General features: G+C 50.4%; 1 protein-coding gene across 3 annotated transcripts; it reads left to right on the top strand.

The window, feature by feature from the left end:
• The first annotated feature begins 2,471 nt into the window (after positions 1 to 2,471).
• On the top strand, positions 2,472 to 21,734 carry LOC129501496 (tumor necrosis factor receptor superfamily member 26-like). 3 transcript variants are annotated; one of them, XM_055312665.1, is made up of 11 exons: positions 2,472 to 2,572; positions 8,796 to 8,883; positions 10,088 to 10,216; positions 12,533 to 12,647; positions 13,701 to 13,780; positions 15,998 to 16,105; positions 16,473 to 16,511; positions 16,613 to 16,638; positions 17,883 to 18,155; positions 19,672 to 19,714; positions 20,770 to 21,734. In XM_055312665.1, the coding sequence occupies exons 1-11, from the start codon at positions 2,501 to 2,503 to the stop codon at positions 21,072 to 21,074; spliced, it is 1,278 nt and encodes a 425-aa protein (XP_055168640.1). In that variant the 5' UTR covers positions 2,472 to 2,500; the 3' UTR covers positions 21,075 to 21,734. The 3 variants fall into 3 exon arrangements, with proteins under 3 accessions (XP_055168640.1, XP_055168647.1, XP_055168656.1); XM_055312672.1 differs by lacking the exon at positions 19,672 to 19,714 and having other exon boundaries at positions 20,770 to 20,937; XM_055312681.1 differs by lacking the exons at positions 2,472 to 2,572; positions 8,796 to 8,883; positions 12,533 to 12,647 and having other exon boundaries at positions 15,998 to 16,511.
• The last annotated feature ends 172 nt before the right edge of the window (positions 21,735 to 21,906 follow it).

Below are 21,906 nucleotides of genomic sequence, written 5' to 3'. Positions count from 1 at the left end.
GTGGTTACTATAGTGTATTTGACTAAAGAACAAATGCTGGAGGTGCCTGGGTGGCTCAGTGGTTGAGTGTCTGCCTTCAGCTCAGGTCATAATCCCAGGGTCCCCACAGGGAGCCTGCTTCTCCCTCTATGTTTCTGTGTCTCTCATGAATAAATAAATAAAATCTTAAAAAAAAAAAAAAAAAGAACAAACGCTGCTCTAGGACTCATTCACTATTATCTCCCAGCTGTGGTATAGGAGGTGCTTCCAGAGTCGTGGCTTTGCACCATAACCTTGTAACCTCATGTTATGAGATGAATTTCATTCCTTTTCCACTCCTGTGTTGTGTGGAGGTCTAACCCCCAGTACCTCAGAATGTAGCCCTATTTGGAAATAAGTACCTGATTTGCAGTTGTACTTTGCTAGACGAGGTCATAGTGGACGGAGGCTGCGACTTTTTGCAACATGACTGGTATCCTTATAAAAAGGGGAATTTTGAAAACAATGAAATTTTGCTGCTTGCAACAACATATGGATGGAGCTAAAGAGTATAATACTAAGTGAAACAAATCAGTCAGAAAAAGACCAAGATCATGATTTCACTCATGTCAAATTTAAGAATTAAAAAAAATGAACAAAGATAAAAAGGGACAAACCAAAAAAACAGACCTTTTTTTTTTTCACATTTCATTTATTTGAGAGAGAGAACCAAAAAGCACAAGCAGGGGGAGGGGAGAAGCAGGCTACCCTCTGAGCAGGGAGCCCCACCCAGGACCCCAGGATCATGACCAGAGGTGAAGGCAGAGGCTTAAGAGGCTTAACCCACTGACCCACCCAGGCACTCAAAAAAAAAAAAAAAAAAAAAAAAAAAAGCAGACTCTAATCTATGGAGATCAAGTAGGTGGTTATAAAAGGGGATGTGGGTGGGGGCATGGATGAACTAGGTGAAGATTAAGACTTATGGTGATAAGCACTCAGTAATGTGCAGAACTGGCAAATCATTGTATCGTACACCTGAAACTAATATAACACTGTATGTTAACTATAACTGGAATAAGGGGCCCCGGGGTGGCTCAGTCAGTTGAGCACTGACTTTTTTTTTTTTTTTTTTTAAGATTTTATCCACTTAGGGCAGCCCGGGTGGCTCAGTGGTTGAGCATCTGCCTTTGGCCCAGGGCCTGATCCTGGAGACCCAGGATCGAGTCCTGCATCAGGCTCCCTGCATGGAGCCTGCTTCTCCCTCTGCCTGTGTCTCTGCCTCTCTCTCTCATGAATAAATAAATAAATAGATAAAAATCTTAAAAAAAAAAGATTTTATCCATTTATTCATGAGAGACACAGAGACATAGGCAGAGGGAGAAGCAGGCCCCATGCAGGGAACCCGCCCTGGGTTGAAGGCGGCACTAAACCACTGAGCCACTCGGGCTGTCCCAGCATCTGACTCAATCTCAGCTCAGGTCTTGATCTCAGGGTCATGGCTTCAAGCCCTGCATTGGGCTGTGGAGCCTACTTAAAAATAATGATAATGGGGATGCCTGGGTGGCTTTTGGCTCAGGGGATGATCTGGGTCTGGGCACCCAGTCCTGCATCGGGCTCCCTGTGGGGAGCCTGCTTCTCCCTCTTGTCTGTGTCTCTGTGTCTTTCATGAATAAATAAAATCTTTTAAAAAATGATAATATTAATAATAATAATAAATAACAGGGGAAATTCGGACACAGACACGCACAGTGGGAGAACACTGTGTGAGGATGAAGACAGAAATGGGGTGATGCTTCTGTAAGCAAGGAGTGGGAAAAATTAGCTGACATCACCACATGCTTGGGCGGAGACTGCAAACAATCTCTGGCTCAGAAGGAAACAGCCCTGCTAAACGTCTCCTTCTCAGACTTCCGGTTTCCAGGACTGAGATAGAACGAATTTCTGTTGTTTAAACCAGCCAGCGTGTGGTCCTGTGCTATGGCAGCCTAGCAAATCTACACAGGGTCGTTCCCCAGGGCCTGTCTTGTCTGCTCACTTTTCACTCTAAGGACAGTTTCTTTTCTTTTTTTTTTTTCTTTTTTTTTACAGGATTTTTTCATCTGAGGCAGAGCGAGATTGAGAACAGGCAGGAGCAGGGGGGAGGGGCAGAGGGAGCCCCAAGAGAGGCCCGATCCCCTGACTCTGGAATCCTGACCTGAGCTGAAGATAGATGCTTAACCCACTGAGCACCCCCCTCAGGAATCCCAAAGTCGGTTTCCTTTGCCTAATTACACGTCCTTTTACGAATGAATGGGACTAGTGGCACCGTCTCCTCGTCACCCGGGCTGGAAAGTTCTGGTAGGACGAGCCAAGGGGCTGTGAGCAGGGAGGGGAATTCCTGTTCTTGGGCTGTAGGGCCACTGACTCCTCCCCGGACCAAAGGAAAAAAAAAAAACAAAAAACGGCGGAAACTTGTATTTCAGGGCCGCCCCGCCCACCGGAGGAGGCTATCTATAAAGGAGGCCCCCGGAGCGCGCTTCGCCGTCGTCCTCCGTGACCAGCGATGCCTGCCGGATGGAGCGTCCTGGGGCGGGTGTGGGCCGTCTGTCCCCTGCTGCTGCTCCTCAAGGCCGGGGTGAGCACGGCTCGGCTCCCGGGGCCTGCCGAGGCCAACGGGGGTTCGGGGCGCGCGGGGGGGGCTCGGGGGGAGCTCGGGGCGCGCGGGAGGGGGCTGGAGCGCGCGGGGGGGGGGGGCTGGGGCGCACGGGGAGGTGCTCGGGGCGCGCGGGGGGGGCTGGGGCGCGCGGGGGGGCTGGAGCGCGCGGGGGGGGGCTGGGGCGCGCGGGGGGGCTGGAGCGCGCGGGGGGGGGCTGGGGCGCGCGGGGGGGGCTGGAGCGCGCGGGGGGGGCTGGGGCGCGCGGGGGGGCTGGGGCGCGGGGGGGCTGGGGCGCGCGGGGGGGCTGGGGCGCGCGGGGGGGGCTGGGGCGCGCGGGGAGGTGCTCGGGGCGCGCGGGGGGGGCTGGGGCGCGCGGAGGGGGCTGGGGCGCGCGGGGAGGTGCTCGGGGCGCGCGGGGGGGGCTGGGGCGCGCGGGGAGGTGCTCGGGGCGCGCGGGGGGGGCTGGGGCGCGCGGGGGGGCTGCGGGGGGGCGGGGCGGGGGGGGCTGGGGCGCGCGGGGGGGGCTGGGGCGCGCGGGGGGGCTCGGGGCCAGGTCGGGGCGGGGCGGGCCAGGCGCGGCGCCACCCGGGCGGGCTCCCCGGCCTGGCTGGGCGGCGGTGACTCAGCGCGCCCCGGGCGCCTAGGTAGGGAGCGGGTGTCGGTAGATCTCCCTCGACTTTTCGCCGGGGGCCGGAGCTGCGCCGCCGTGCATTCTTTTTTTTTTTTTTTTTCCTTTTAAAGATGTTATTTATTCATGAGAGGCGCGCTGGTTCGCGGTACCCCGGGATGACCCGCGGAGCCGGAGGCACATGCGCTTACCGTTGCGCCGCCAGGCCCACGCCAGGCAGAATCTTTAGCTCAAAGTTGCGTCATTTGCTAAAAATGATCTTGGCAGAAATGGCGTCGTAGCGATGCGATGATTTGCTTTTTTGAGATTTTATTTATTTATTCATGAAGATAGAGAGAGAGGCAGAGAAGGTAGCAGGCTGCTTGCAAGGAGCCCGGTGTGGGCCTCGATCCCCCCACACACCATGAAGCCCGGAACGTAGGCAGATGCTCAACCGCTGAACCACTCAGGCGTCCCTGAAGATTTTGATAAAGTGTCGGAGAGCCTCGGGCAGAAAATCAGTGTTCCCGCCTCTGAGTGTTAGTCTGAAAAGGCACTAGACACTGATTACTCGCCGACGGTACTCCTCGAGCCTGCAAAGGGTGAGAGGCCTAGGCTCTCTGCACCCGGCCATTAGCCGAGTTTGGCTACAGCGTTGCTGTTTTTCTCCCTGAAAAATGATGCTTTTCTGTTTTTTTTTTTAATTATTATTATTTAAGATTTTATTTATTTATTCATGAGAGAGAGAGAGAGAGACAGGCAGAGGGAAAAGCAGGCTCCATGCAGGGAGCTTGATACGGTACTCGATCCTGGGACTCTAGCATCATGCCCTGAGCTGAAGGTGACGCTTAACCACGGAGCCACCCAGACGTGCCATTTATTTACTTTTTAAAGACGTTTTGCTTATTTTGGGAAGTATAAGGGGGAGGGGGAGAGCTGAGTGCAGAGTCTGTCATAAGGCTCTATCTCACAACTCTGAGATCATGACCTGAGTGGAAACCAACAGTTGGATGCTTAACTGCATGTGCACCCCCCCCACCCCCGCGCCCCATTTTAGTGCTCCTAAATAACGGACAGTCTGTCAGTTTGAGGTTGTTTGGTATTCCTGGGTGCAGTCCAGTCTTGGCGTCATCTGCCTGGAGGGCATTCGTACCTAACACCTTTCTTTTTTTCCCTTTTTTTTTAAAAAAAAAATTCATTTATTCATGAGAGACACAGAGAGAGGCAAAGACACAAAGACACAGGCAAAGCAGGCTTCATGCTGGAAGCTCGACGTGGGTGGAACTCGTTCCTGGGACTCCAGGATTACACCATCCACCGAAGGCCGGCGCCAAACCCCTGAGCCACCCAGGGACGCGCTCTTTTTTTTCCTTTTTTATTGTGAATTTTTCTTTTCTGTTTTATTAATAGTAGTTGACACACAATATTATGTTAGTTTCAGGTGTACAGCATAATAATTCAACATTTATATCTGTTACAAAATGATCATAACAATACCTAGTTACCACCTGTAACTGTCACCGTCCTGTACCTTACATCCTATGTTTCGTCCCCATGACTTCCTTGTTTTATAACTGGAAGTTTGTACTTCCAGATTCTTTAATTTCTTTCTTTCTTTTTAAAAATTTTATTTATTTATTCTTGAGAGATGGCAGAGACATAGGCAGAGGGAGAAACAGTCTCCCTGCAGGGAACCCGATGTAAGACGCGATCTCAGGACCCCGGGATCATATATGTGTCATGTATTATCTCATTGTGGTTTTGATTTGCATTTCCCTGATGAATGATGCTGAGCATTTTTTGTGGGCTTGTTGATCATCTGTGTCTCCTTTAGAAAAAAGTCTACTTGGTTCCTCCGCCCATCTCTTAACCTGATTTTTTTTTTGTTTTGTTTTTGTTTTGTTTTGTTTTTATGGAGTTTGTATGAGTTCTTTACATGTTTTGGATGTTAAGCCCTTGTTGGATTTATCGTTTGGAAGTATTTTCTCCAATTCAGTAGATGGGCACTTCATTTTGTCAGTGGTTTCCTTCTCTCTGCAAAAGCAGAGAGGCTTTTAGCCCATGAGACTGGTGGGTCATGCTTCAAAATATGGTGTTTGGTGCTTATTCAGGGTACATTCTTCCATCAGTTTTATTTTATTTTATTATTATTTATTTTTTTAAAGATTTATTTATTTATTCATTCAGAGAGAGAGAGGCAGAGACACGGGCAGAGGGGGAAATAGGCTCCATGCAGGGAGGCCACGTGGGACTCATCCTCATCCCGGGTCTCCAGGATCACACACCCTGGGCTGCAGGCAGCGCTAAACCGCTGCACCACCAGGGCTGCCCCTATTTTATTTTTTTTAACATTTATTTGAAGGAGGGGGAGCAACCACGAGGGGAGAGGTGAGGGAGGAGAAGAGGGAGAAGGAGAAGCAAACCTCCCCACTGAGCAGGGAACCTGCTGAGGGGATCCATCCCAGGACCCTGGGATCCTGATTTGAGCCACCCAGGCGCCCCTTTCATCAGTTTCTTGTCACAAATGCTGAAGCTTTAGGGCGGGGAGAACTTCAAATCTGCAGCTTCTGGAATTAGCCTGCCAGTCTGATTGTGACAGGGTAGGAGAAATGCCTCTCTTCTCCTCTGCCTGGCTCTGGGTTCTCAGGACCCCTCCCAGGCCCTTCCAGTCTGGGAGGCTGGGGTGGCCGGGAAGAAGACGCTCACTTCCCGTTGGTGGCGTGTTCTCGTTCACACAAGTACTTCACTTCTTGCGGGCTCTTTAGGGCTTTTCCATGTGGTTGCGGTTCCCACATGGCATTGCGTGTCTGTCTAGTGGGCAATTCTTTAGTGATTTCTTGGTACAGAAGCAAAGGGGCTGGAGGGAGCCTGAGCTGAGGTGTGGAGGAGCTGGGGTGGGTGGTGCAGGGAGCAGGGGGACCTGTGGCTGGGGCGAGCCTTGTGGGGTGGGGGATTGCTGCTGGTAGGTGGGCCATAGCTGGGGACCTGGGGACCCCTTAGTCCCCTGCACGAGGTCTAGGAGGTGGGGAGTCTGGCACGTGTCTGGTATAAAATCTACCAAAAAGGGGATCCCTGGGTGGCTAAGTGGTTTGGCACCTGCCTTTGGCCCAGGGCATGGTCCTGGAGTCCGGGATCAAGTCCCACATTGGGCTCCTTACATGGAGCCTGCTTCTCCCTCTGCCTGTGTCTCTACCTCTCTCTGTGTTTCTTTCATGAATAAATGAATATAATCTTTAAAAAAATCTACCAAAAAAAACTCAGAATACGAGGTAATACTTTTTTGAAAATGAAAAATCCGTGTCACCCCCCCGCCACCAAAAAAATCCATGCTGAAATAGCATGCATTTAAAATGAAAACATTTTATTTTATTTTTAAAGATTTTATTTATTTATTCATGAGAGACAGAGAGAGAGAGAGGCAGAGACACAGGCAGAGGGAGAAGCAGGCTCCATGCTGGGAGCCTGAAGCGGGACTCGATCCTGGTTCTGCAGGATCAGGCCCTGGACTGAAGGTGGCTCTAAACTGCTGAACCACCTGGGCTGCCCAAAATGAAAACATTTTAAATAAAGATGAAAGGGGACCTGGGGACCTAGCACTTGGTCAGAGCCTGCCTGCTTTCATATTCCAACTCAATTTCCGGGAAAAACTTACTCACCAAAGCTGGGAGCAGTCGACTGATTCAATATTTTTAAATCTTGCATCATGTTCCTGTTGCTGAGTTGGAGGGGGGCTGCGATGTTGCCTCCACCCTTGTCCCGAGTCCTCAGGGTACAGACGATGGGCCACCAGGGGTATAGCTGAAGCCACCAACCCTCCTGCCCCTGCTCTGGTTCTGGCTGTGGGTTGAAGTACTGTTTCCGGGCTCCGAGAGCTGGGGGCTTGGCAGCGCCCGCCAGCAGAGGAAGTGGGCAGGCCAGCGGAGGGGGCTGGACCTGTGGCCTGACACTGGCTTGACATGGGGAGGGCAAGTCCCCACTTCTTCTAGTGTCATCTGCCCTCGCGGAGCACCCCCTTGCGGGCTGAGCTGATAAACCTTGGCAGGAGGGAGGAAATGGCCTCCCATTATGTTTTTGCCTGAGAGAGTTCCAGAAACGAAAGCTGCTGGGATGCCTGGGTGGCTCAACAGTTCGGTATCTGCCTTTAGCTCAGGGCGTGATCCTGGAGTCCCGGGATCGAGTCCCACGTCAGGCTCCCGGTGTGGAGCCTGCTTCTCCCTCTGCCTGTGTCTCTGCCTCTCTCTGTGTGTCTCTCATGAATAAATAAATAAAATCTTTTTTATAAAAAAAGGCTTTCCTCTTGTTTTGAGATTTTTTTTTTTTAACAAGGCTTTTAATTTTTCAGGTTTCATTTTGAAATACCTTTGGACTTTTGAAGTACCAAAACATTCCAGATGGTTATGCAACAGTGTGAAAGGGCTGGATGCCACCATAGTGTACACTTTCAGACAGTTACTTTTTTTTTAATTTTTATTTATTTATGATAGTCACAGAGAGAGAGAGAGAGAGGCAGTCTTGCTAGTTCTGTGTGTGGCTGGAGGTGCCATGAGCAGCAGCTCAGGGGTTACATATAAATATCACTGAGCAGGCAAGTTTACAAAGCAGAGTTCAGCAAATGGCAAGGATCTGGGGCACTAGCACAAGAGCAGGAACTGACATAGTTGCCTGGTGAAATCTACGATTTCAAACTTAGTAAGAGATTTTAATATACCTCAAAACCCGATAGATTGAGCAGAAACCAATCAGTAAGGATGCAAAAAATTAGAACCATATCGTGACCAGTCAGCAGTGTGTGTGCACCTGGATAGCAGGTTCCCAACCGGTGGGTGATGTGCTTTCTTAACACAGATATGGCTGCTGAACAGATTAACTATAACGAAAAAAAGTACTTGGGGGCCCCTGGGTGGCTTCATCCCTTGAACATCTGACTCTTGATTTGGGCCCAGGAGCTTGATCTCAAGAGTCCTGGGAATGAAGCTCCATGTTGGGCTTCACACTCAGGATGGAGTCTGCTTGGCGTTCTCTGCCTCTCTCTCCCTCTGCCTCCCCTGCTCGTGCACTCTCTAAAATAAATACTTTTTTTAAAGATTTTATTTATTTGAGAGAGAGCGAGAGAGCACACACAAGCACAAGTAGGGGGAGAGGCAGAGAGAGGGAGAAGCCGGGTCTTCACGGAGCAGGGAGCCTGATGAGCAAGATCTGAGCTGAAGGCAGCCACTTCCCTGACTGAGATACCCAGGTGCTCTGAAATAAATCAGTCTTAAAAAGAAAAAAGAAAAAAAAAAAAGGAATACTTATTCCCAAAGGATCCATCGCGTGCAGGATCCAGTTCTGGCCGAGCCAGTAGGTGAGACAGCAACAACAGAACAGTGGGCTGTACCACATGTGTTTGGAAACAACGAACATTTACCCCCACAGTAACACTGCTCCATATACCGAGTCCAAAAGCACAGAGCTACATAGGAATTTTCCACCCCCATGAAGTGGTAGGTGACTGTCCACCTCTCTGCTCCTGTGTGTCCAGATAGAGGGTGTGTGTGGCTCCATCTGTAGCAGAGGCTTCTCTTAATAACACCCGTCTCCTCTTTCTGATTGAAGGTGCCCATGGCAGCCATTGTGTCCAATTGTAAGGAATATGAATATGAACCTGAGGGTCTCAACCTCTGCTGTGAACAGTGCCCTGCTGGTGAGTCCCAGAGTATCTTCTGGATCCTTGTGAGGTGGCTCTCCAAAGCTAGAGAAGGAAGGCTGTGGGCTCTTGGAGCAGAGCTTGAGGTGGGGTGGGGAGAACTCTGCTGGCTCAGGTGGGTGGACCTCTCCTTGGCACCCACTCACCCCCTCTGTGCCCCCACTCTGGAGGGCTTTCACACAAACAGGTTTGTGGGCTTGTTTTGTTGGGTGAGATGCCTACAGCACGTGGAGGACAAGCTGGGGGTTCCTACCTAGGCTGGATACTCTTACCTCCCCTCCCGTTGGGGTGACTGGACACCTGCTGGTTCTAGCAGGGCAGGGGCCACTGCTGTCCTTAAGCACAGCACATTCATGGAGGCTTACTCACCTGCATGAGGATACTCTGAATGAGCTCCATAAAGCAGGTGGGGGCTGCACCCCCCTCCCATTCTATGTCACCTCATCTACACATGCAGACAGATGTGTACTCACTACAGTGAGAGCTTCAGGGGTCAACCACACACCTGTACCCATCACCACCTGTATGTTCCATGCCCACGCTCTGTCGGAGCAGGACACCTGTTTTAGGGACCAGACATCCTACCTGGGCTACTCACCCTGTACGCTCCTAACACCTCTGTCTGTATACTGCACATCTGTGTGTCCTCATCTTTGTGCACATGGCACCCCCCCCCCACAGGCACAGCTCATGGGGAGGTGAATTAGACAGTTGACAGTTGTTTCAACTGGAAACTTTGTAATTCAGACTCTACAAATTGCAGTTTGTGACAACTTCCTCCCAGCAAGGTGTGATTTGACTCAGCTACAGCCTTTGCACGAGACAGGTCCTAGAACTGAGAGCTCCTCTGAGACTGGTCAAAGACCTCTGTCATTAGACCTCCAGTGTCCCCTGTAACTTCACCAGAAGCTGTCCAGCCCACTCTGGAGGGCTAGGGGTGGACACACAGACGCTGTCAGGTTCTTAGGTGGGCTCCAGGGTGTATGCTGAAAACCATCTGCTTGTGTGTCCTGCAAGATGTCCCTGAAAGCCGAGGGGCATCAAGTCCCTGGGTTCCTGAGACACATGTGGCCAAGTTGTCAGACTAGAATGCTCCAAGGAAATGATTGCTGAGGGCTGGTCCCCAAGTGGAGGCCTCGGTTGGGTCGGGTTGGGTTTGCTCTGGGCCCCCACCTCACCTCTATGTGCCCCCCCTTCACAGGCCATTATGTCAGCAAACACTGTGATAGAAACCATGATGCTGGGGTATGTAGCCCGTGTGAACCTGGAAGCTACCTTCCCTACCGAAATGCGGAGACAAATTGTCGGCTGTGCAGTCAGTGCCGAGAGGGTAAGTGGGCTACAGCCAGGCACAGTGGGATTTGTAAAACATAGCCCCCTTCGACTCAGCTTGTCAGCATTGCCCCAAGGAATTATTACAGATGAGCGCAATGGTAGAGCTGCCGTGTATTTAGTCAGTCTACACAGAATCAGGATTTTTAGGAACACTATATACAGGAATAATATGCAAAGATTTATCTATATTTATATGTTAGCAGCAAAATGTTGTATTTTTTATTTTTATTTATTTACTTTTAAAGATTTTATCTTATTTATTCATGAGTGACACAGAGAGAGAGAGGCAGAGACATAGGCAGAGGGAGAAGCAGGTTCCATGCAGGAAGTCCAATGTGGGACTCGATCCCAGATCCCCGGATCAGGACCTGAGCCGAAGGCAGACACTAAGCCACTGAGCCACCCCACGCATCCCCAAAGTGTTTTAAAAAATGTAATTTTTTTAAAAAGATACTATTTGCATTAACAAAAAATAGGATTCTTTGAGATAAATTTAGCAAAGGATGTATAAAATGAACAAACAACATTTAAATAAATCTACACATGAATCTACATAATAAGTAAGAAGACTCCATGTTTTAAAGAAATCAGTTCTCCATGATATGGATCTTAGACTCTGCATTCCCAGGAAGAATCCCAATGAAAATAATTCAATCATGCTGTATATTTTAAATACAGAATTTTTATTTATTATTATTATTTTTTAAGGTTTTATTTATTTGAGAGAGAGAGAGCAAGAGTGGGAGGGAGAGAGAAACTGAAGCTGACTCTGTGCTGAGCAAAGTCCATGCTGGGCTCCATCCCATGACTTCAAGATCATGACCTGAGCTGATACCAGCAGTTGAACGCTTAACTGACTAAGCTAGCCAGGTGCCCCCACAATTTTTATTTAAAAAAAAAAAAAAAAAAAAAAACTTAACAGGCATTTTCATGAAATCTGATGAGCTGACAGTTACCGAAACACTCAGGAAAAATGGAAAGAGCGTACTGGCTCTCATGTGTTAAGGCTTAGTGCAAAGAAGCAGTGAGACCGCGTGTGATGTTCATGTAAGGCCAGTGGAAGAGTCGACAGCCCCATCCATGTGGAAGGTGGTATGTGGCACGGTGACTGAGCCCCCTACCACCCCTAGGAGGAAGGGTGGCATCTCAAGTTTCGCTGGCACAGGTTGCTGGCTGTCCACACAGAGCAGGCTCTAATGCAGGACAGGAGGCTTCCACTGCCCACACAAGTCAACTCCTGAAGCATAGGCCAAATGTGAAAAGTCAACCTTTAAGAAGCAAATATAGAGTATGGGGGCACCTGGGTGACTCAGTGGTTGAGCGTGATCCTGAAGGTCCTGAGATCGAGTCCCGCATTGGGCTCCCCACAAGGAGCCTGCTTTGCCCTCTGCCTGTGTCTCTGCCTCTCTCTCTCCGTGTCTTTCATGAATAAATAAACCTTTAAAAAAACAAAAGGAAAGAAAGAAAAAGAAAATATAGAGTATGACTTCGAGGCAGTGGAAAAACATTTTATGGGAGTCTTAAAAGTCACAAACTGTAAGAATGAGGTGGGTGAAAGTGACTGCGTTCAAATGACCAACTTCTATTATTGCATGATGTATTTATGTTACAAACCATGCTGAATCACATCCAGAACAAACAAATTAGGAAGGAGGCTTGAAAAAACACTCAAGTAGAGAGACAGATGTGGCAAAGAAGGTGAGACATAGGTGACCAGCAGACACGTAAAAAACGCTGGAGTAGACAGACGTGCTGTCACCGTCTAGCAGGCTGATGGAGTTGCGGTGCAGATGTCAAACATTCGTGGGGGAGAGCAGAGAAGCAGAAGTCCTTATCAACCTGAGGACAGCGGAAGGGCCCCCCCTTCCCCCCGTGGGGGTGATGTCAGCATGGCAGGAGGCAGGGGTCCCCTGTCTGCTGTCCTTGCTCTCTCTCTGAGGTTTTATTTATTTTTAAAGATTTTATTTATTTATTCATGAGAGATACAGAGAGAGAGAGAGAGAGGCAGAGACACAGGCAGAGGGAGAAGCAGGCTCCTGGGTCTCCAGGATCAGGCCCTGGGCTGAAGGTGGCGCTAAACCATGAGCCATTCGGGCTGCCCTCCCTCTGAGGTTTTATGCACACAGCACCCGGGGCAGCAGTGCGCTGTCCTTGGTGGGGCCCGCGGCAAATGGAGAGGTATGGGTGGTTTCTGAGCAGGTGGCCCTGGTGGGGTCAGGGTTCATGCCTTCCACCAAGGTGCTGGGCGTAGCCTGTGTGGGAGGGGACGGCCCTGGCCTAGCACTGACCCTCAGCCTTGACCTTTCAATAGACCAGGAGGTAGTCTCTCCGTGCACAGCGACCCGTGACCAGCAGTGCCAGTGCAAGTCTGGCATCTACTTCTGTGACTCGGAAAACTGCGTGGAAAACTGCTTCCGATGTAAAAGGTCCTGGAGACATGGGTGTGGGCCCCTCCCGTACCCACAGTTCTGCAGACCCTAAGCCCCCAGTAGTGGTGGAGACCGTCTAGACACAGGCAGCAGTGTCCGGGAGGGGCAAGGGCATGGAGGGGCCCAGCGAGGGGTGGAGGGAGCAATAGAGGATTCCCGGGAGAAGACGGCGCCCTGTGGCAGAGCAGAATGACCATCGTCACTGTGAATGTCCTGTGGTGCTGTAACAGCGCCACAACTGGGTAGTTTTGAGAAAACCAACAGAAGTGTATTCTCTCACAGTTCTGGAGACCAGAAGTCTGAAACCAGTCGGGGCCGTGCTCCCTCTGCAGGCTCTAGGGAAGGACCCTGCCTCGCTTCTTCTGGCCTCTGATGTTGCCAGCACTCCTGGTGCTCCTTGGCTTACCTGCAGTCTGCTTCTGTCTTTTCGAGGTCCTCTTCTCATGTTTGTGTGTCTCTCTCTTCACATGGCCTTCTGTCTGTCCCAACACAAATTTCCCTCCTGTAAGGATGCCAGTCATCGAGCAGTCTCATGTGACCTCGTTGTAATGTGATCAGGTCTGCAAAGACCCTGTTTCCAAATGAGATCATTTTCTGAGGTTCTGGGTGGGCACGGATTTTGGGAGGACCTTAATGGGGACAGTGATGTATCTGGCAAGTCTGTAGTAAGGACTGCTTTCAGGTCTGGTTTGATTAAGGTTCTGGTTTCTATGGATTCTCTTGCATGTCCCATTTTCCATGTGTTTCACCTTTGCACTAACTTCTACAGTTACAGCAGGGCCAGTGCTCACAGTCACATTCAGCTCTATGCAGAAACAGGGAGGCTCCCCCTCCCCCAATACACCACAGAGGGTGGGACAGAGCTTTACTCTTCAATGACCAATTTGGACCAGACAGCTGGGGAGATGCCAGGCAGTGATTTCCTGAAAGCTAGTGGGCCATCCTGGGAGCTGAGGCTCCTCTAACCCCTGGCCTGTGGGTGGTGAGAAGGATGTTTTGGCTGTACCCTGACAGGGAGAAATAATGCTCCAGGTTTCTTCACTTTTTCAGTTGTCCTGGCCATGTCATCTTGCCTTGCAATGCCACAAGGGATACAGTTTGCAACACGCAGCATACTACAGACATACCAGGTAAGAATTTGATGTCAGCAGACTTTTTGCGTAAAGGAAACAGGTTAGGCTTTGCAGGCCATACGGTCTGTCGTCACTCCTCAATTCTGCTGCCATAGCAAAAGAAGACAGAGTAAACAGATATGTTTGACTGGGTACCATTAAAACTTGACTTGTAGGAATAGGCAATGGGCTGGATTTGGCCCACGGGCCATGATTCACAGACCTCTGAGTAAACAAACCGATACCATGGTGATGAGCTACGGCTGTGTGGGCTGGCATGTCCTGCCTCACGTCCAGTGCCCCACGGAGCAGGTGGGGAGTGGCATGGCTGGCTTCCGTGAGGCCTGCAATTTTCTCCTGCCTAGTAGCACCCCTTCCCATCTCTCCTTTCATGTGATCCCTAAAGCCATGCACCAGGTCCCTGCTTTCAAGGGGCTCTCCGTCTGTGGAGGGACATGAGGATTTGAGGCAGGCACAAGTGATGCCCGAAGCCTTTGATCTTGTACAGATACTTGGGCTGAGTGTCTGTGCAAGACTCATGCCTGCTTTGATATAGAATCATAGGCAGGGTTTTTTCTTAGTTTTGATAGTTAAAACTGACCCCTGAACAACATGGGGTGAAGGGTGCCGATTTTCCACGCAGTCGAAAATCCATGTACAATGTTTGATTCTGTCCTCTTCCCCCCAAATATGAACTACTAATCACCTACAGTTAACCAGAACCCGTAGTGGTGACACGGAGAGTTGATTCTCTCCTTTTTTTGTACGTTACATGTATCATATATACTGTATTTTTCCAACAACTTGAACTAGAGAGAAAACGGGATCCAGGGATTCGTAAGGAAGAGAAGATAACGTGTATAGTACCGTACCATATCTATTGAAAAAAATCCGCACCTAAGTCATCCTCACAGTTCAAAACTCAGTTGTTCAGGGGTGAGCTGTATTTATAAAGGTTGGTAATTACTGACAAAATTAGGCTAAAGTCCCTTTGTGTTGGGAGTATCTCCTCCTCGGCAGGGTGCCTTACGCCGGGGGATCTCCTGGTTCACGCCCTTCATTTATCACTGGCTTCTGTACAGCTGGAGCGCTTGTGTCCCATGTGAGAAATCTGGGCTCCCCTCTAGACAGTTTGTGTTTTTTTTACCTTTCTGATTTTGTTCTACAGTGAACCTGGCCTTCGTTTTTCTTTTTTTTTTTTAAATCTTCTTATTTATTTATTATTTACTTAAGGTTTTATTTATTTATTCATGAGAGACATAGAGAGAGAGAGAGAGGCAGAGACACAGGCAGAGGGAGACACACACAGGCAGAGGGAGAAGCAAGCATCATACAGAGAGCCTGATGTGGGACTTGATCCAGGGTCTTTAGGATCACGCCCTGGGCTGCAGGTGGCGCTAAACCGCTGCGCCACCGCGGCTGCCCTGGCCCTCGTTTTCTGCGTGGCATGGAGTAGGAGGTCCAGGTTCAGTGTGTCTTTCCAGACGTACATACAAATGAGCCCATGTAGTATTTTGCAGACATCCCCTTTCACCTGCAGGCAGTGTCAGGTGGTTGTAAAGCGAGCATCCCTATGAGTGGGAGGCTTTCCTTCTGTGCCATCTCAGGCCAAGCCCACCTTTACAGCGGGCCTCGACGTCCAAGGCACAGGGTCCCCCAGCTCTTCATATTGTCAGGCTGCTCTTGGACGTTGGTGTGTCCATTTATTTACCTTGCAGAATTGGCTTGGTGATTTCCACCAAAAAAATTTGATGCGTGTGACTTGTACTTTTAAAGGATATCTTAACACCCAAAAAAAGAACAGATTAGGAAAGATCTAATCTGAGCACAAAGAAAATCTTTGAGTCAAAAAATGGCTTCAGTCAGGACTGGCCGTCCTCTGCCTCCTGCTGGAGGTGGCTGTGACCCCTCACGCCAGAGCTCCGTCCTGGGATACCAGGACCTCTTGCTGCACTCCTGGCGATGCCGACCTCTCTCTCCTCCCGCCTCCAGCCACCTGAGCAGGATCCCACGTCCTCAGCCTGGGGTCCTCATCTGTGACCCAGGAAGCATGAGCCTTTCCTGCCTCCCAGTTGGGACGTTCAAGACGATGATCAGCGGGAGAGGGCTTGGGGCCTGGAGAGACTGCAGTGCTGCAGGCCCTCCTGGGAGCGGGAACTTGGCTGTAGCATGTCACTTGAGCAAGGAAAGTATGCTTGAACCTACTCCACCATTCTCTGCTACATCTCCTTCCAGAAAAGAAACCCGAAGGTGCGTCCCTCCAAATGTTTGTGCTGGTCCTCATCACCATCATCATCATCGTCGCCCTCATCTTTCTCCTCGTTTACTGCTTTAAAAAGAAAGGTATAAATTCACGTCAGGTCAGTCCTGGAAAAGCCAGCTCAGCAACCGCATCAGGAGGTCAGAAGTGGAGAGCCGGTGTTAGGAGACCCGATGGGGCCTTTTACATTTAGAACACAGCTGTTTATTTTCTTGCTCTTGTGCCTGAGCTTGGAACTCACGCACTGGGAGCTGCCTGCCACCTGCTTCTGGCACACAGGTCTTAAGCCCAGGTCAGGTCGGCTGGCTGCAGATGCCATGTCCGAGGTGCTGTGGGCCAAGAGGTGGGGAGAGACCAGTGCTGTGTCCGCATGGGGGTGCCTGGGTGGAGGCAGGGGCCCCGGTGCTGGCAGAGTGCCCCGAGGAAGCTCACCTCCCATGCTCTCCGCAGGTATGTGGCTCTACCAGAGGTTCATCAGCTTGTTGAAAGGCAAGTACTTTGTCGTGAATTCAGAGCAATTCTTTCCCTCATGGAAGTCCTTGTCCTCACAGGTGCCCTTTTTGTTAATTTATTCTCTTCTTCGTCTTCAGGAAGGGTGGACGAACGAAGCAGCACTGTAAGTATTGCTCTGCAGTTTGCCTGATGATAGCTCCAGGCCTTGGTGGATGCAGAGTCCCAGCAGACATCCCGGGGGCGGGAGTGCGGGAGCCCCTGCCTTCCCAGCTGCATCTGCACCTGCCTTGTTAGAGCCCCAGAATGTGCTGGAAGAAGACTTAAATTCTGCAGGTCTAGGCCAGAATGGAAAATAAGGCAGAGAGGGGCAGAAGGCTCTGCGTGATGCCCTGGCGCTGCTGTAACAGGTCATCACACACTGGGAAGCATGAAGCAATAGAGCCTCTTGTCTCCATACCTACAGGCTGGACTCTGGCATCGGGAATGCGTGGGGCTGGCTCCTTCAGAGGCTATTGTGGGGGGTTCCTTCCTGCCTTTGCAGTCAGGGCTGGTAACCCTGGTTCTTCAGCAGAGGCATCACCCCATCTCTGGTTCTCATCACGAGTCTATGCATCTCAGACAGAGTCTGTCTCTCAGGAGGACACTGACCACCAGCTTTAGGGTTTGCATTAATCCAGTCTGAATTCCTGTAGTCGGGTCCGTTTTGGGGTACCAGAGGTTAGGATGTGCACATGTAGACACAACACTGGGGTGCTCCCAGTTTGGTCCCAGACCACTGCCTGTAGAGCACACAGTGCAATAAAGCCAGTTAGATGAATTCTTCATTTCCCTGGAGTGTATGAAAGTTATGTTTACACCATAGTATAGTCTGTCAAGTGTGCAATAGCTCAGTGTCTCAGAAAACAGTGTGCATACCCTACTTAAAAGATGCTTTAGTGCTGGGGGGTGCCTGGGGGTTCAGTACTGTGAAGAATAATGCCCAAGAAGTGCAGTAAAACAAGATCTGCCTGTATTTTTGGGGGGCCTCTCTTCAACCCACCAAAGGCTTGAGTTGGGGGGGTCTTGGGATGGCCCCCCACTAGGAGTTGCTGGCAGAGCAAGGATTTCACCCCATGAAATATTCTCTAAAATTGCATAGGGATGCCTGGGTGGCTCAGTGGTTGAGGGTTTGCCTTTGGCTCAGGTCTTGATCCTGGGGTCCTGGGATCGAATTCTGTTTTGGACTCCCTGCAGGGAGCCTGCTTCTCCCTCTGCCTGTGTCTCTGCCTCTCTTTCTCTCATGAATAAATAAAATCTTTTAAAAAAATCTACATTTCCTGCTTACCCATCAGATAGTTGGCATCCCCCTCCCTCCCGAATATGTGCAGCAGGCTGCTGTGACCAAAATAACTTTGTCTTTGCCCACAGAATGGCCCTCTGCAGGTTGAGACACTGCTCCCTTCGAACCCTGAGAATCACCAGCCAGCCCTGGACATAGAAACATTGTTGCTGGAGGAGGAACTTGAGGACATCCCCTGCCCAAGGCCCTTGGAGGAGACCGAGGAGGGCATCGAGCTGCAGGATGTGATGGTCAGAGAGAGCCCCCCAGCTCCAGAGCAGGTGCTACAGACTCCTGCTCTGGCTGCCTCTGTGTCACAGAACCAGAATGAAGTGTCCTCCTCCCTTAAGAGTCTGGAACAGGTACGTGAGCCAGCCAAGGGGGTCTGAGTAATAACAGCCTGTGCTCATGGAGCACTCAGTGTGTGCAGAGCTCGGTGTTAACTGGTGCCATGCATGCTTTTGCACAATTCCTGTGTGAGTTTCCTGGGGCAGCTTAAACAACAGGTGTTCCTTGTCTCCGTGTCCTGGAGGCTGGAAGCCCAGAGACGGGGTGTCATCAGGGCAGCATCTGCCCGAGGCTGAGAGGGCCCATCTGTGCCAGGCCTCTGGAGTCTTTGGGGCTCCTTGGGGAAGCGTCACCCCACCCTCTGCCTCCATCCTCACGTGGCGTCTCCCTATGTGCGAGTCTATGTCTAAATTTCCCCTATTTGTGAGGATACCAGTCACTGTTGGAGTGGGCCCCCCATGACCTTGTCATAACTTTACTATCCGCCACAACCCTGTTCCTGGCTGCAGTCACATACACAGGTTTGGAGTCTAGTGTCCAGGGAAATGCAGTTCCACATTTCCCCACAGGAGCCCACAGGCGCATGACGCCACAGCCTCTGAGCTCGTGCATGTCTTGGGTTGGCACACCAACACCCGCTAAGTGGCTCTGGAGAGTAGGGCTCTTCAGGAGGAGGGGGACAGAGCCCATGTTTAGGGAATGATGCGGCCTGGCTTCTGAATCCTACAGGCAGGGCACAGGTGAGTCCCAGGGAAGAGGTCCCAGGGCTCCTGTGCCAGATGCCGTGGACCCTGGGGCCCCCTGGCATGGGTGCTGAGGTTGCAGACTGCACTGTGGAAACTGCATTCCTGGGTCGGGTGCCCTTAGGCATCATTTGAGGGAGACAGCCCCTGAGTGTCTTCAGACTCCCCGAGGCTCTGAGAGGAGTCAGTACAGAAGCTGGGAGCTCTGAGTGTCAGGAGGCAGGGGGCTCCCTCTCAGGCTGTGCCACGAGGACACCTCCCTTCTTACCCTGTTTTACAGCCAAGCAGCCAGTGCACAGAGCAGGGAGTCATTTTCTGGGGCCAACAGCACTGGGTGTGAGGCAGAGCTGGGGTCTGAAGGCCCGGCTCTCATGTCCACAGTAGGTAGCCTGACACCGATGGGGAACCTGACCTCCCCCGTAAGAGAAGTGGGCTTTGGAGCTGCGGCTCATGGGCAGCTGGGTGCAGCTGGTGTGGGCCTACACTGGGAGACTGCATCTGAGTCTCCTAGCATCTCACTGTGCATTTCTATGGACAAGTGTGCTCTCTGTGAGCATTCCCTGGAGCAGAGCAGGTCACCCCCAGGTGACAAAGTAGACAAAGTAGTTCCCCACCTGCCCAAGCAGGGGCCACTGAGCTGCCTCAGGGCCCAGGGCATGTCCTGGGGGACAGTGACCCATAGGACATAAGTGGCTTGTGAGCTCTCTGCCCCCATGGTGGATTCCTCGAAGGACATCACATGTCCATAGAGGCCCACCTGCCCCCACCCTGCTCCTTCCTCAAACCAGATTGTGGTTCTGTTTCAGCCTCCTTCTCTTGGAACAATTTTATTTTTTTCCCTCCACAGGAATATGCAAAGAGATATTTTGTAAAAGATACATCAAATGAAGGTACATATTCTGAATTCCTTTTTTTTTTTTTTAAGATTTTATTTATTTGAAAGAGAATGATAGAGGGAGGGCATGAGCAGGGGGAGGAGAGAGGGAGGGGGGAGAAGCAGAAGCAGACTCTGCTGAGCAAGGAGGTCAATGTGGGACTTGATCCCAGGACCCTGAGATCATGACTTGAGCCAAAGGCAAACACTTCACTGATAGAACCACCCAAGTGCCCCTGAATTCCTCATTTATAGCAACTGTTAAGCCTTCATCTTGCTTGGCCTATGTGTCAAGGCCTGGTGTCCTTGTTTCCAAGGACCGTGTGCCAACCTGAGATAAGCTTTTTCACACTCAAGAATGACGTTAGGGGAAACAGCACTTGTCAAACATGAGTTTTGGGGGGGCGGTTCATAGAAATTGGATACCGCTTTGACTTTATGACATGTTCATGTCTTTAAGGAGGAATGAATGGTGGTAGGAATGCTTGTCGTTCCTTGATGAATAGGCCCCTCTCGGTGGTCATCAAAGATTGAGACCTACTACGTGCCAGGTGCTTTTTATATAGTTCATCTTCACAGGCAGCTCTACAAGACCGCCCCATTGTCCAGGCTTAAAAACATGACAGTCTGAAACTGATAGGTTGCAAAACTTGTGCCAGGTCTCAGATCCTAACCGTGGTCCCCAGCCGACACCAGGCCTCAGTCTTGAGCAGCCTGCAGCCTCTATCAAGAGATGTTAAGAGAGAGAAGCAGGGCAGGTGAACTGCAGCAGACTGTGGATCCCCGTGCAGCCCCGGATCCTTGGCTCCTTCTCCCAAGCTCCAGTAATGAGCAACAAGCAGGGCAAGAGCTGTGGCCCCACCTCAGTCTCCTGGCCTCGTACCCAATCTGTGACATTGGTAGGGGGTTGCACAGGACCTTCACCTCCTGGGTATGGTGTGCTAGCTGGCGCCCAGTCCCCAGGGGACAGGAGGAGACACCTGTGACTGCACCCCTGGGGAGTAGTGACAAGAGGTTCCACACAGTCCTCCCAGAAATGTAAAGTGTTCTTTTTGTTCTTATTTCTTTCAGGTACCACCAGGCTCTATTATGAATTTGAAGAAATGATCCTGGACAAGAACTGGAAATCGCTGATGAGACTTATCGGTCTTGAAGAAAAGGACATTGAAACTTGCAAGCACGAAAACCCAGACAATTTGATGGAGCAGCATCATAAGATGCTCCTCAGGTGGAGGAACAAGCTGGGAAGGGAAGCCTCAGTTTTTAAACTGCTGGCTGCCCTACATAAAATGCAGCTGCATATGTGTTTGGAAAATATTATCAACGTACTACTTGTTGAAGGCATCTTAGGCAGACATGGAGAGACCTCAGATTAAACTCTTGGCATGGGATTATGCCTTTACACAGGATCTGACCTATGCCAATGTCTACCTTTTGGAAACTTCTCAGTTTTCAGTTAGAAAGAATCATGTGCGTCGGTTAACAGTGTCTCACTACATTTTAGTGAGAGTGCTTTCTGCCAAGATTAGTTGTGGGGATCACCCGTGGCCAAGGTGTAACCAGGGGTGAGCAGGTCATCACTAGATTAACATTCCTCAGGGAACTTTCCCCAAGGGAAATTGTTTTTCTATTTAAAACAATGTAGCTGCTTGTGCTGAAGTCTTTAATGTCCAGGATGTGAATGAAATGCACAGGATATAAATGAAATGCAGTATTCCTCAATCGCACGTTAGTGACTGCTTTCAGTCACTGACCGCAATAAGTGAAGCATTTAATTTTATTGTAAAGTTAGCATTAGTTTAGTGAGTATGAATTTTTCTGTTGTGTTTTCCTGTGTTTGTGGTTTTTTTGTATTTATTTTGATACTGTGCAGAAGTGAAGGGCAGAGGGGGAGGGAAAGGGGAGGAGAAAGTTTAAGCAGGCCGCCCAGCCTGATGGCGGGCTCCACTACATTCAAATCAAAAGCCACATGCATAACCAATGGAGCCAGTCAAGCACTTTTGTTATTTATTTTTAACTAATAAAATTTTTATCTTAAATAATGTTTCCTCTTCTTTCCGGTGTCTACACAACTTTGGGTGTGCTATCCCTGGCAGAGGGTATCGTGCACAGAGGAAGACATGGACCCCCAGGATTTAATTTACCAGTGGGAGGGCTCTGGCATGGGGGTCCAAAGCTGCAGAAGCCTCTTTTGGTTTGTGTTCCCCA

Source organism: Nyctereutes procyonoides, unplaced genomic scaffold (assembly GCF_905146905.1).
Source record: "Nyctereutes procyonoides isolate TBG_1078 unplaced genomic scaffold, NYPRO_anot_genome, whole genome shotgun sequence".
Taxonomy (NCBI): domain Eukaryota; kingdom Metazoa; phylum Chordata; class Mammalia; order Carnivora; family Canidae; genus Nyctereutes; species Nyctereutes procyonoides.
This window is presented reverse-complemented; position numbering and strand designations above follow the sequence as displayed.

Coding starts and splice junctions, on each gene's coding strand:
- LOC129501496 (XM_055312665.1), top strand. CDS start 2,501: ATGCCTGCCGGATGGAGCGTCCTGGGGCGGGTGTGGGCCGTCTGTCCC. Junction 18,156..19,671: donor CCCTTAAGAGTCTGGAACAG/GTACGTGAGCCA, acceptor TTCCCTCCACAG/GAATATGCAAAGAGATATTT. Junction 19,715..20,769: donor AAAAGATACATCAAATGAAG/GTACATATTCTG, acceptor TATTTCTTTCAG/GTACCACCAGGCTCTATTAT.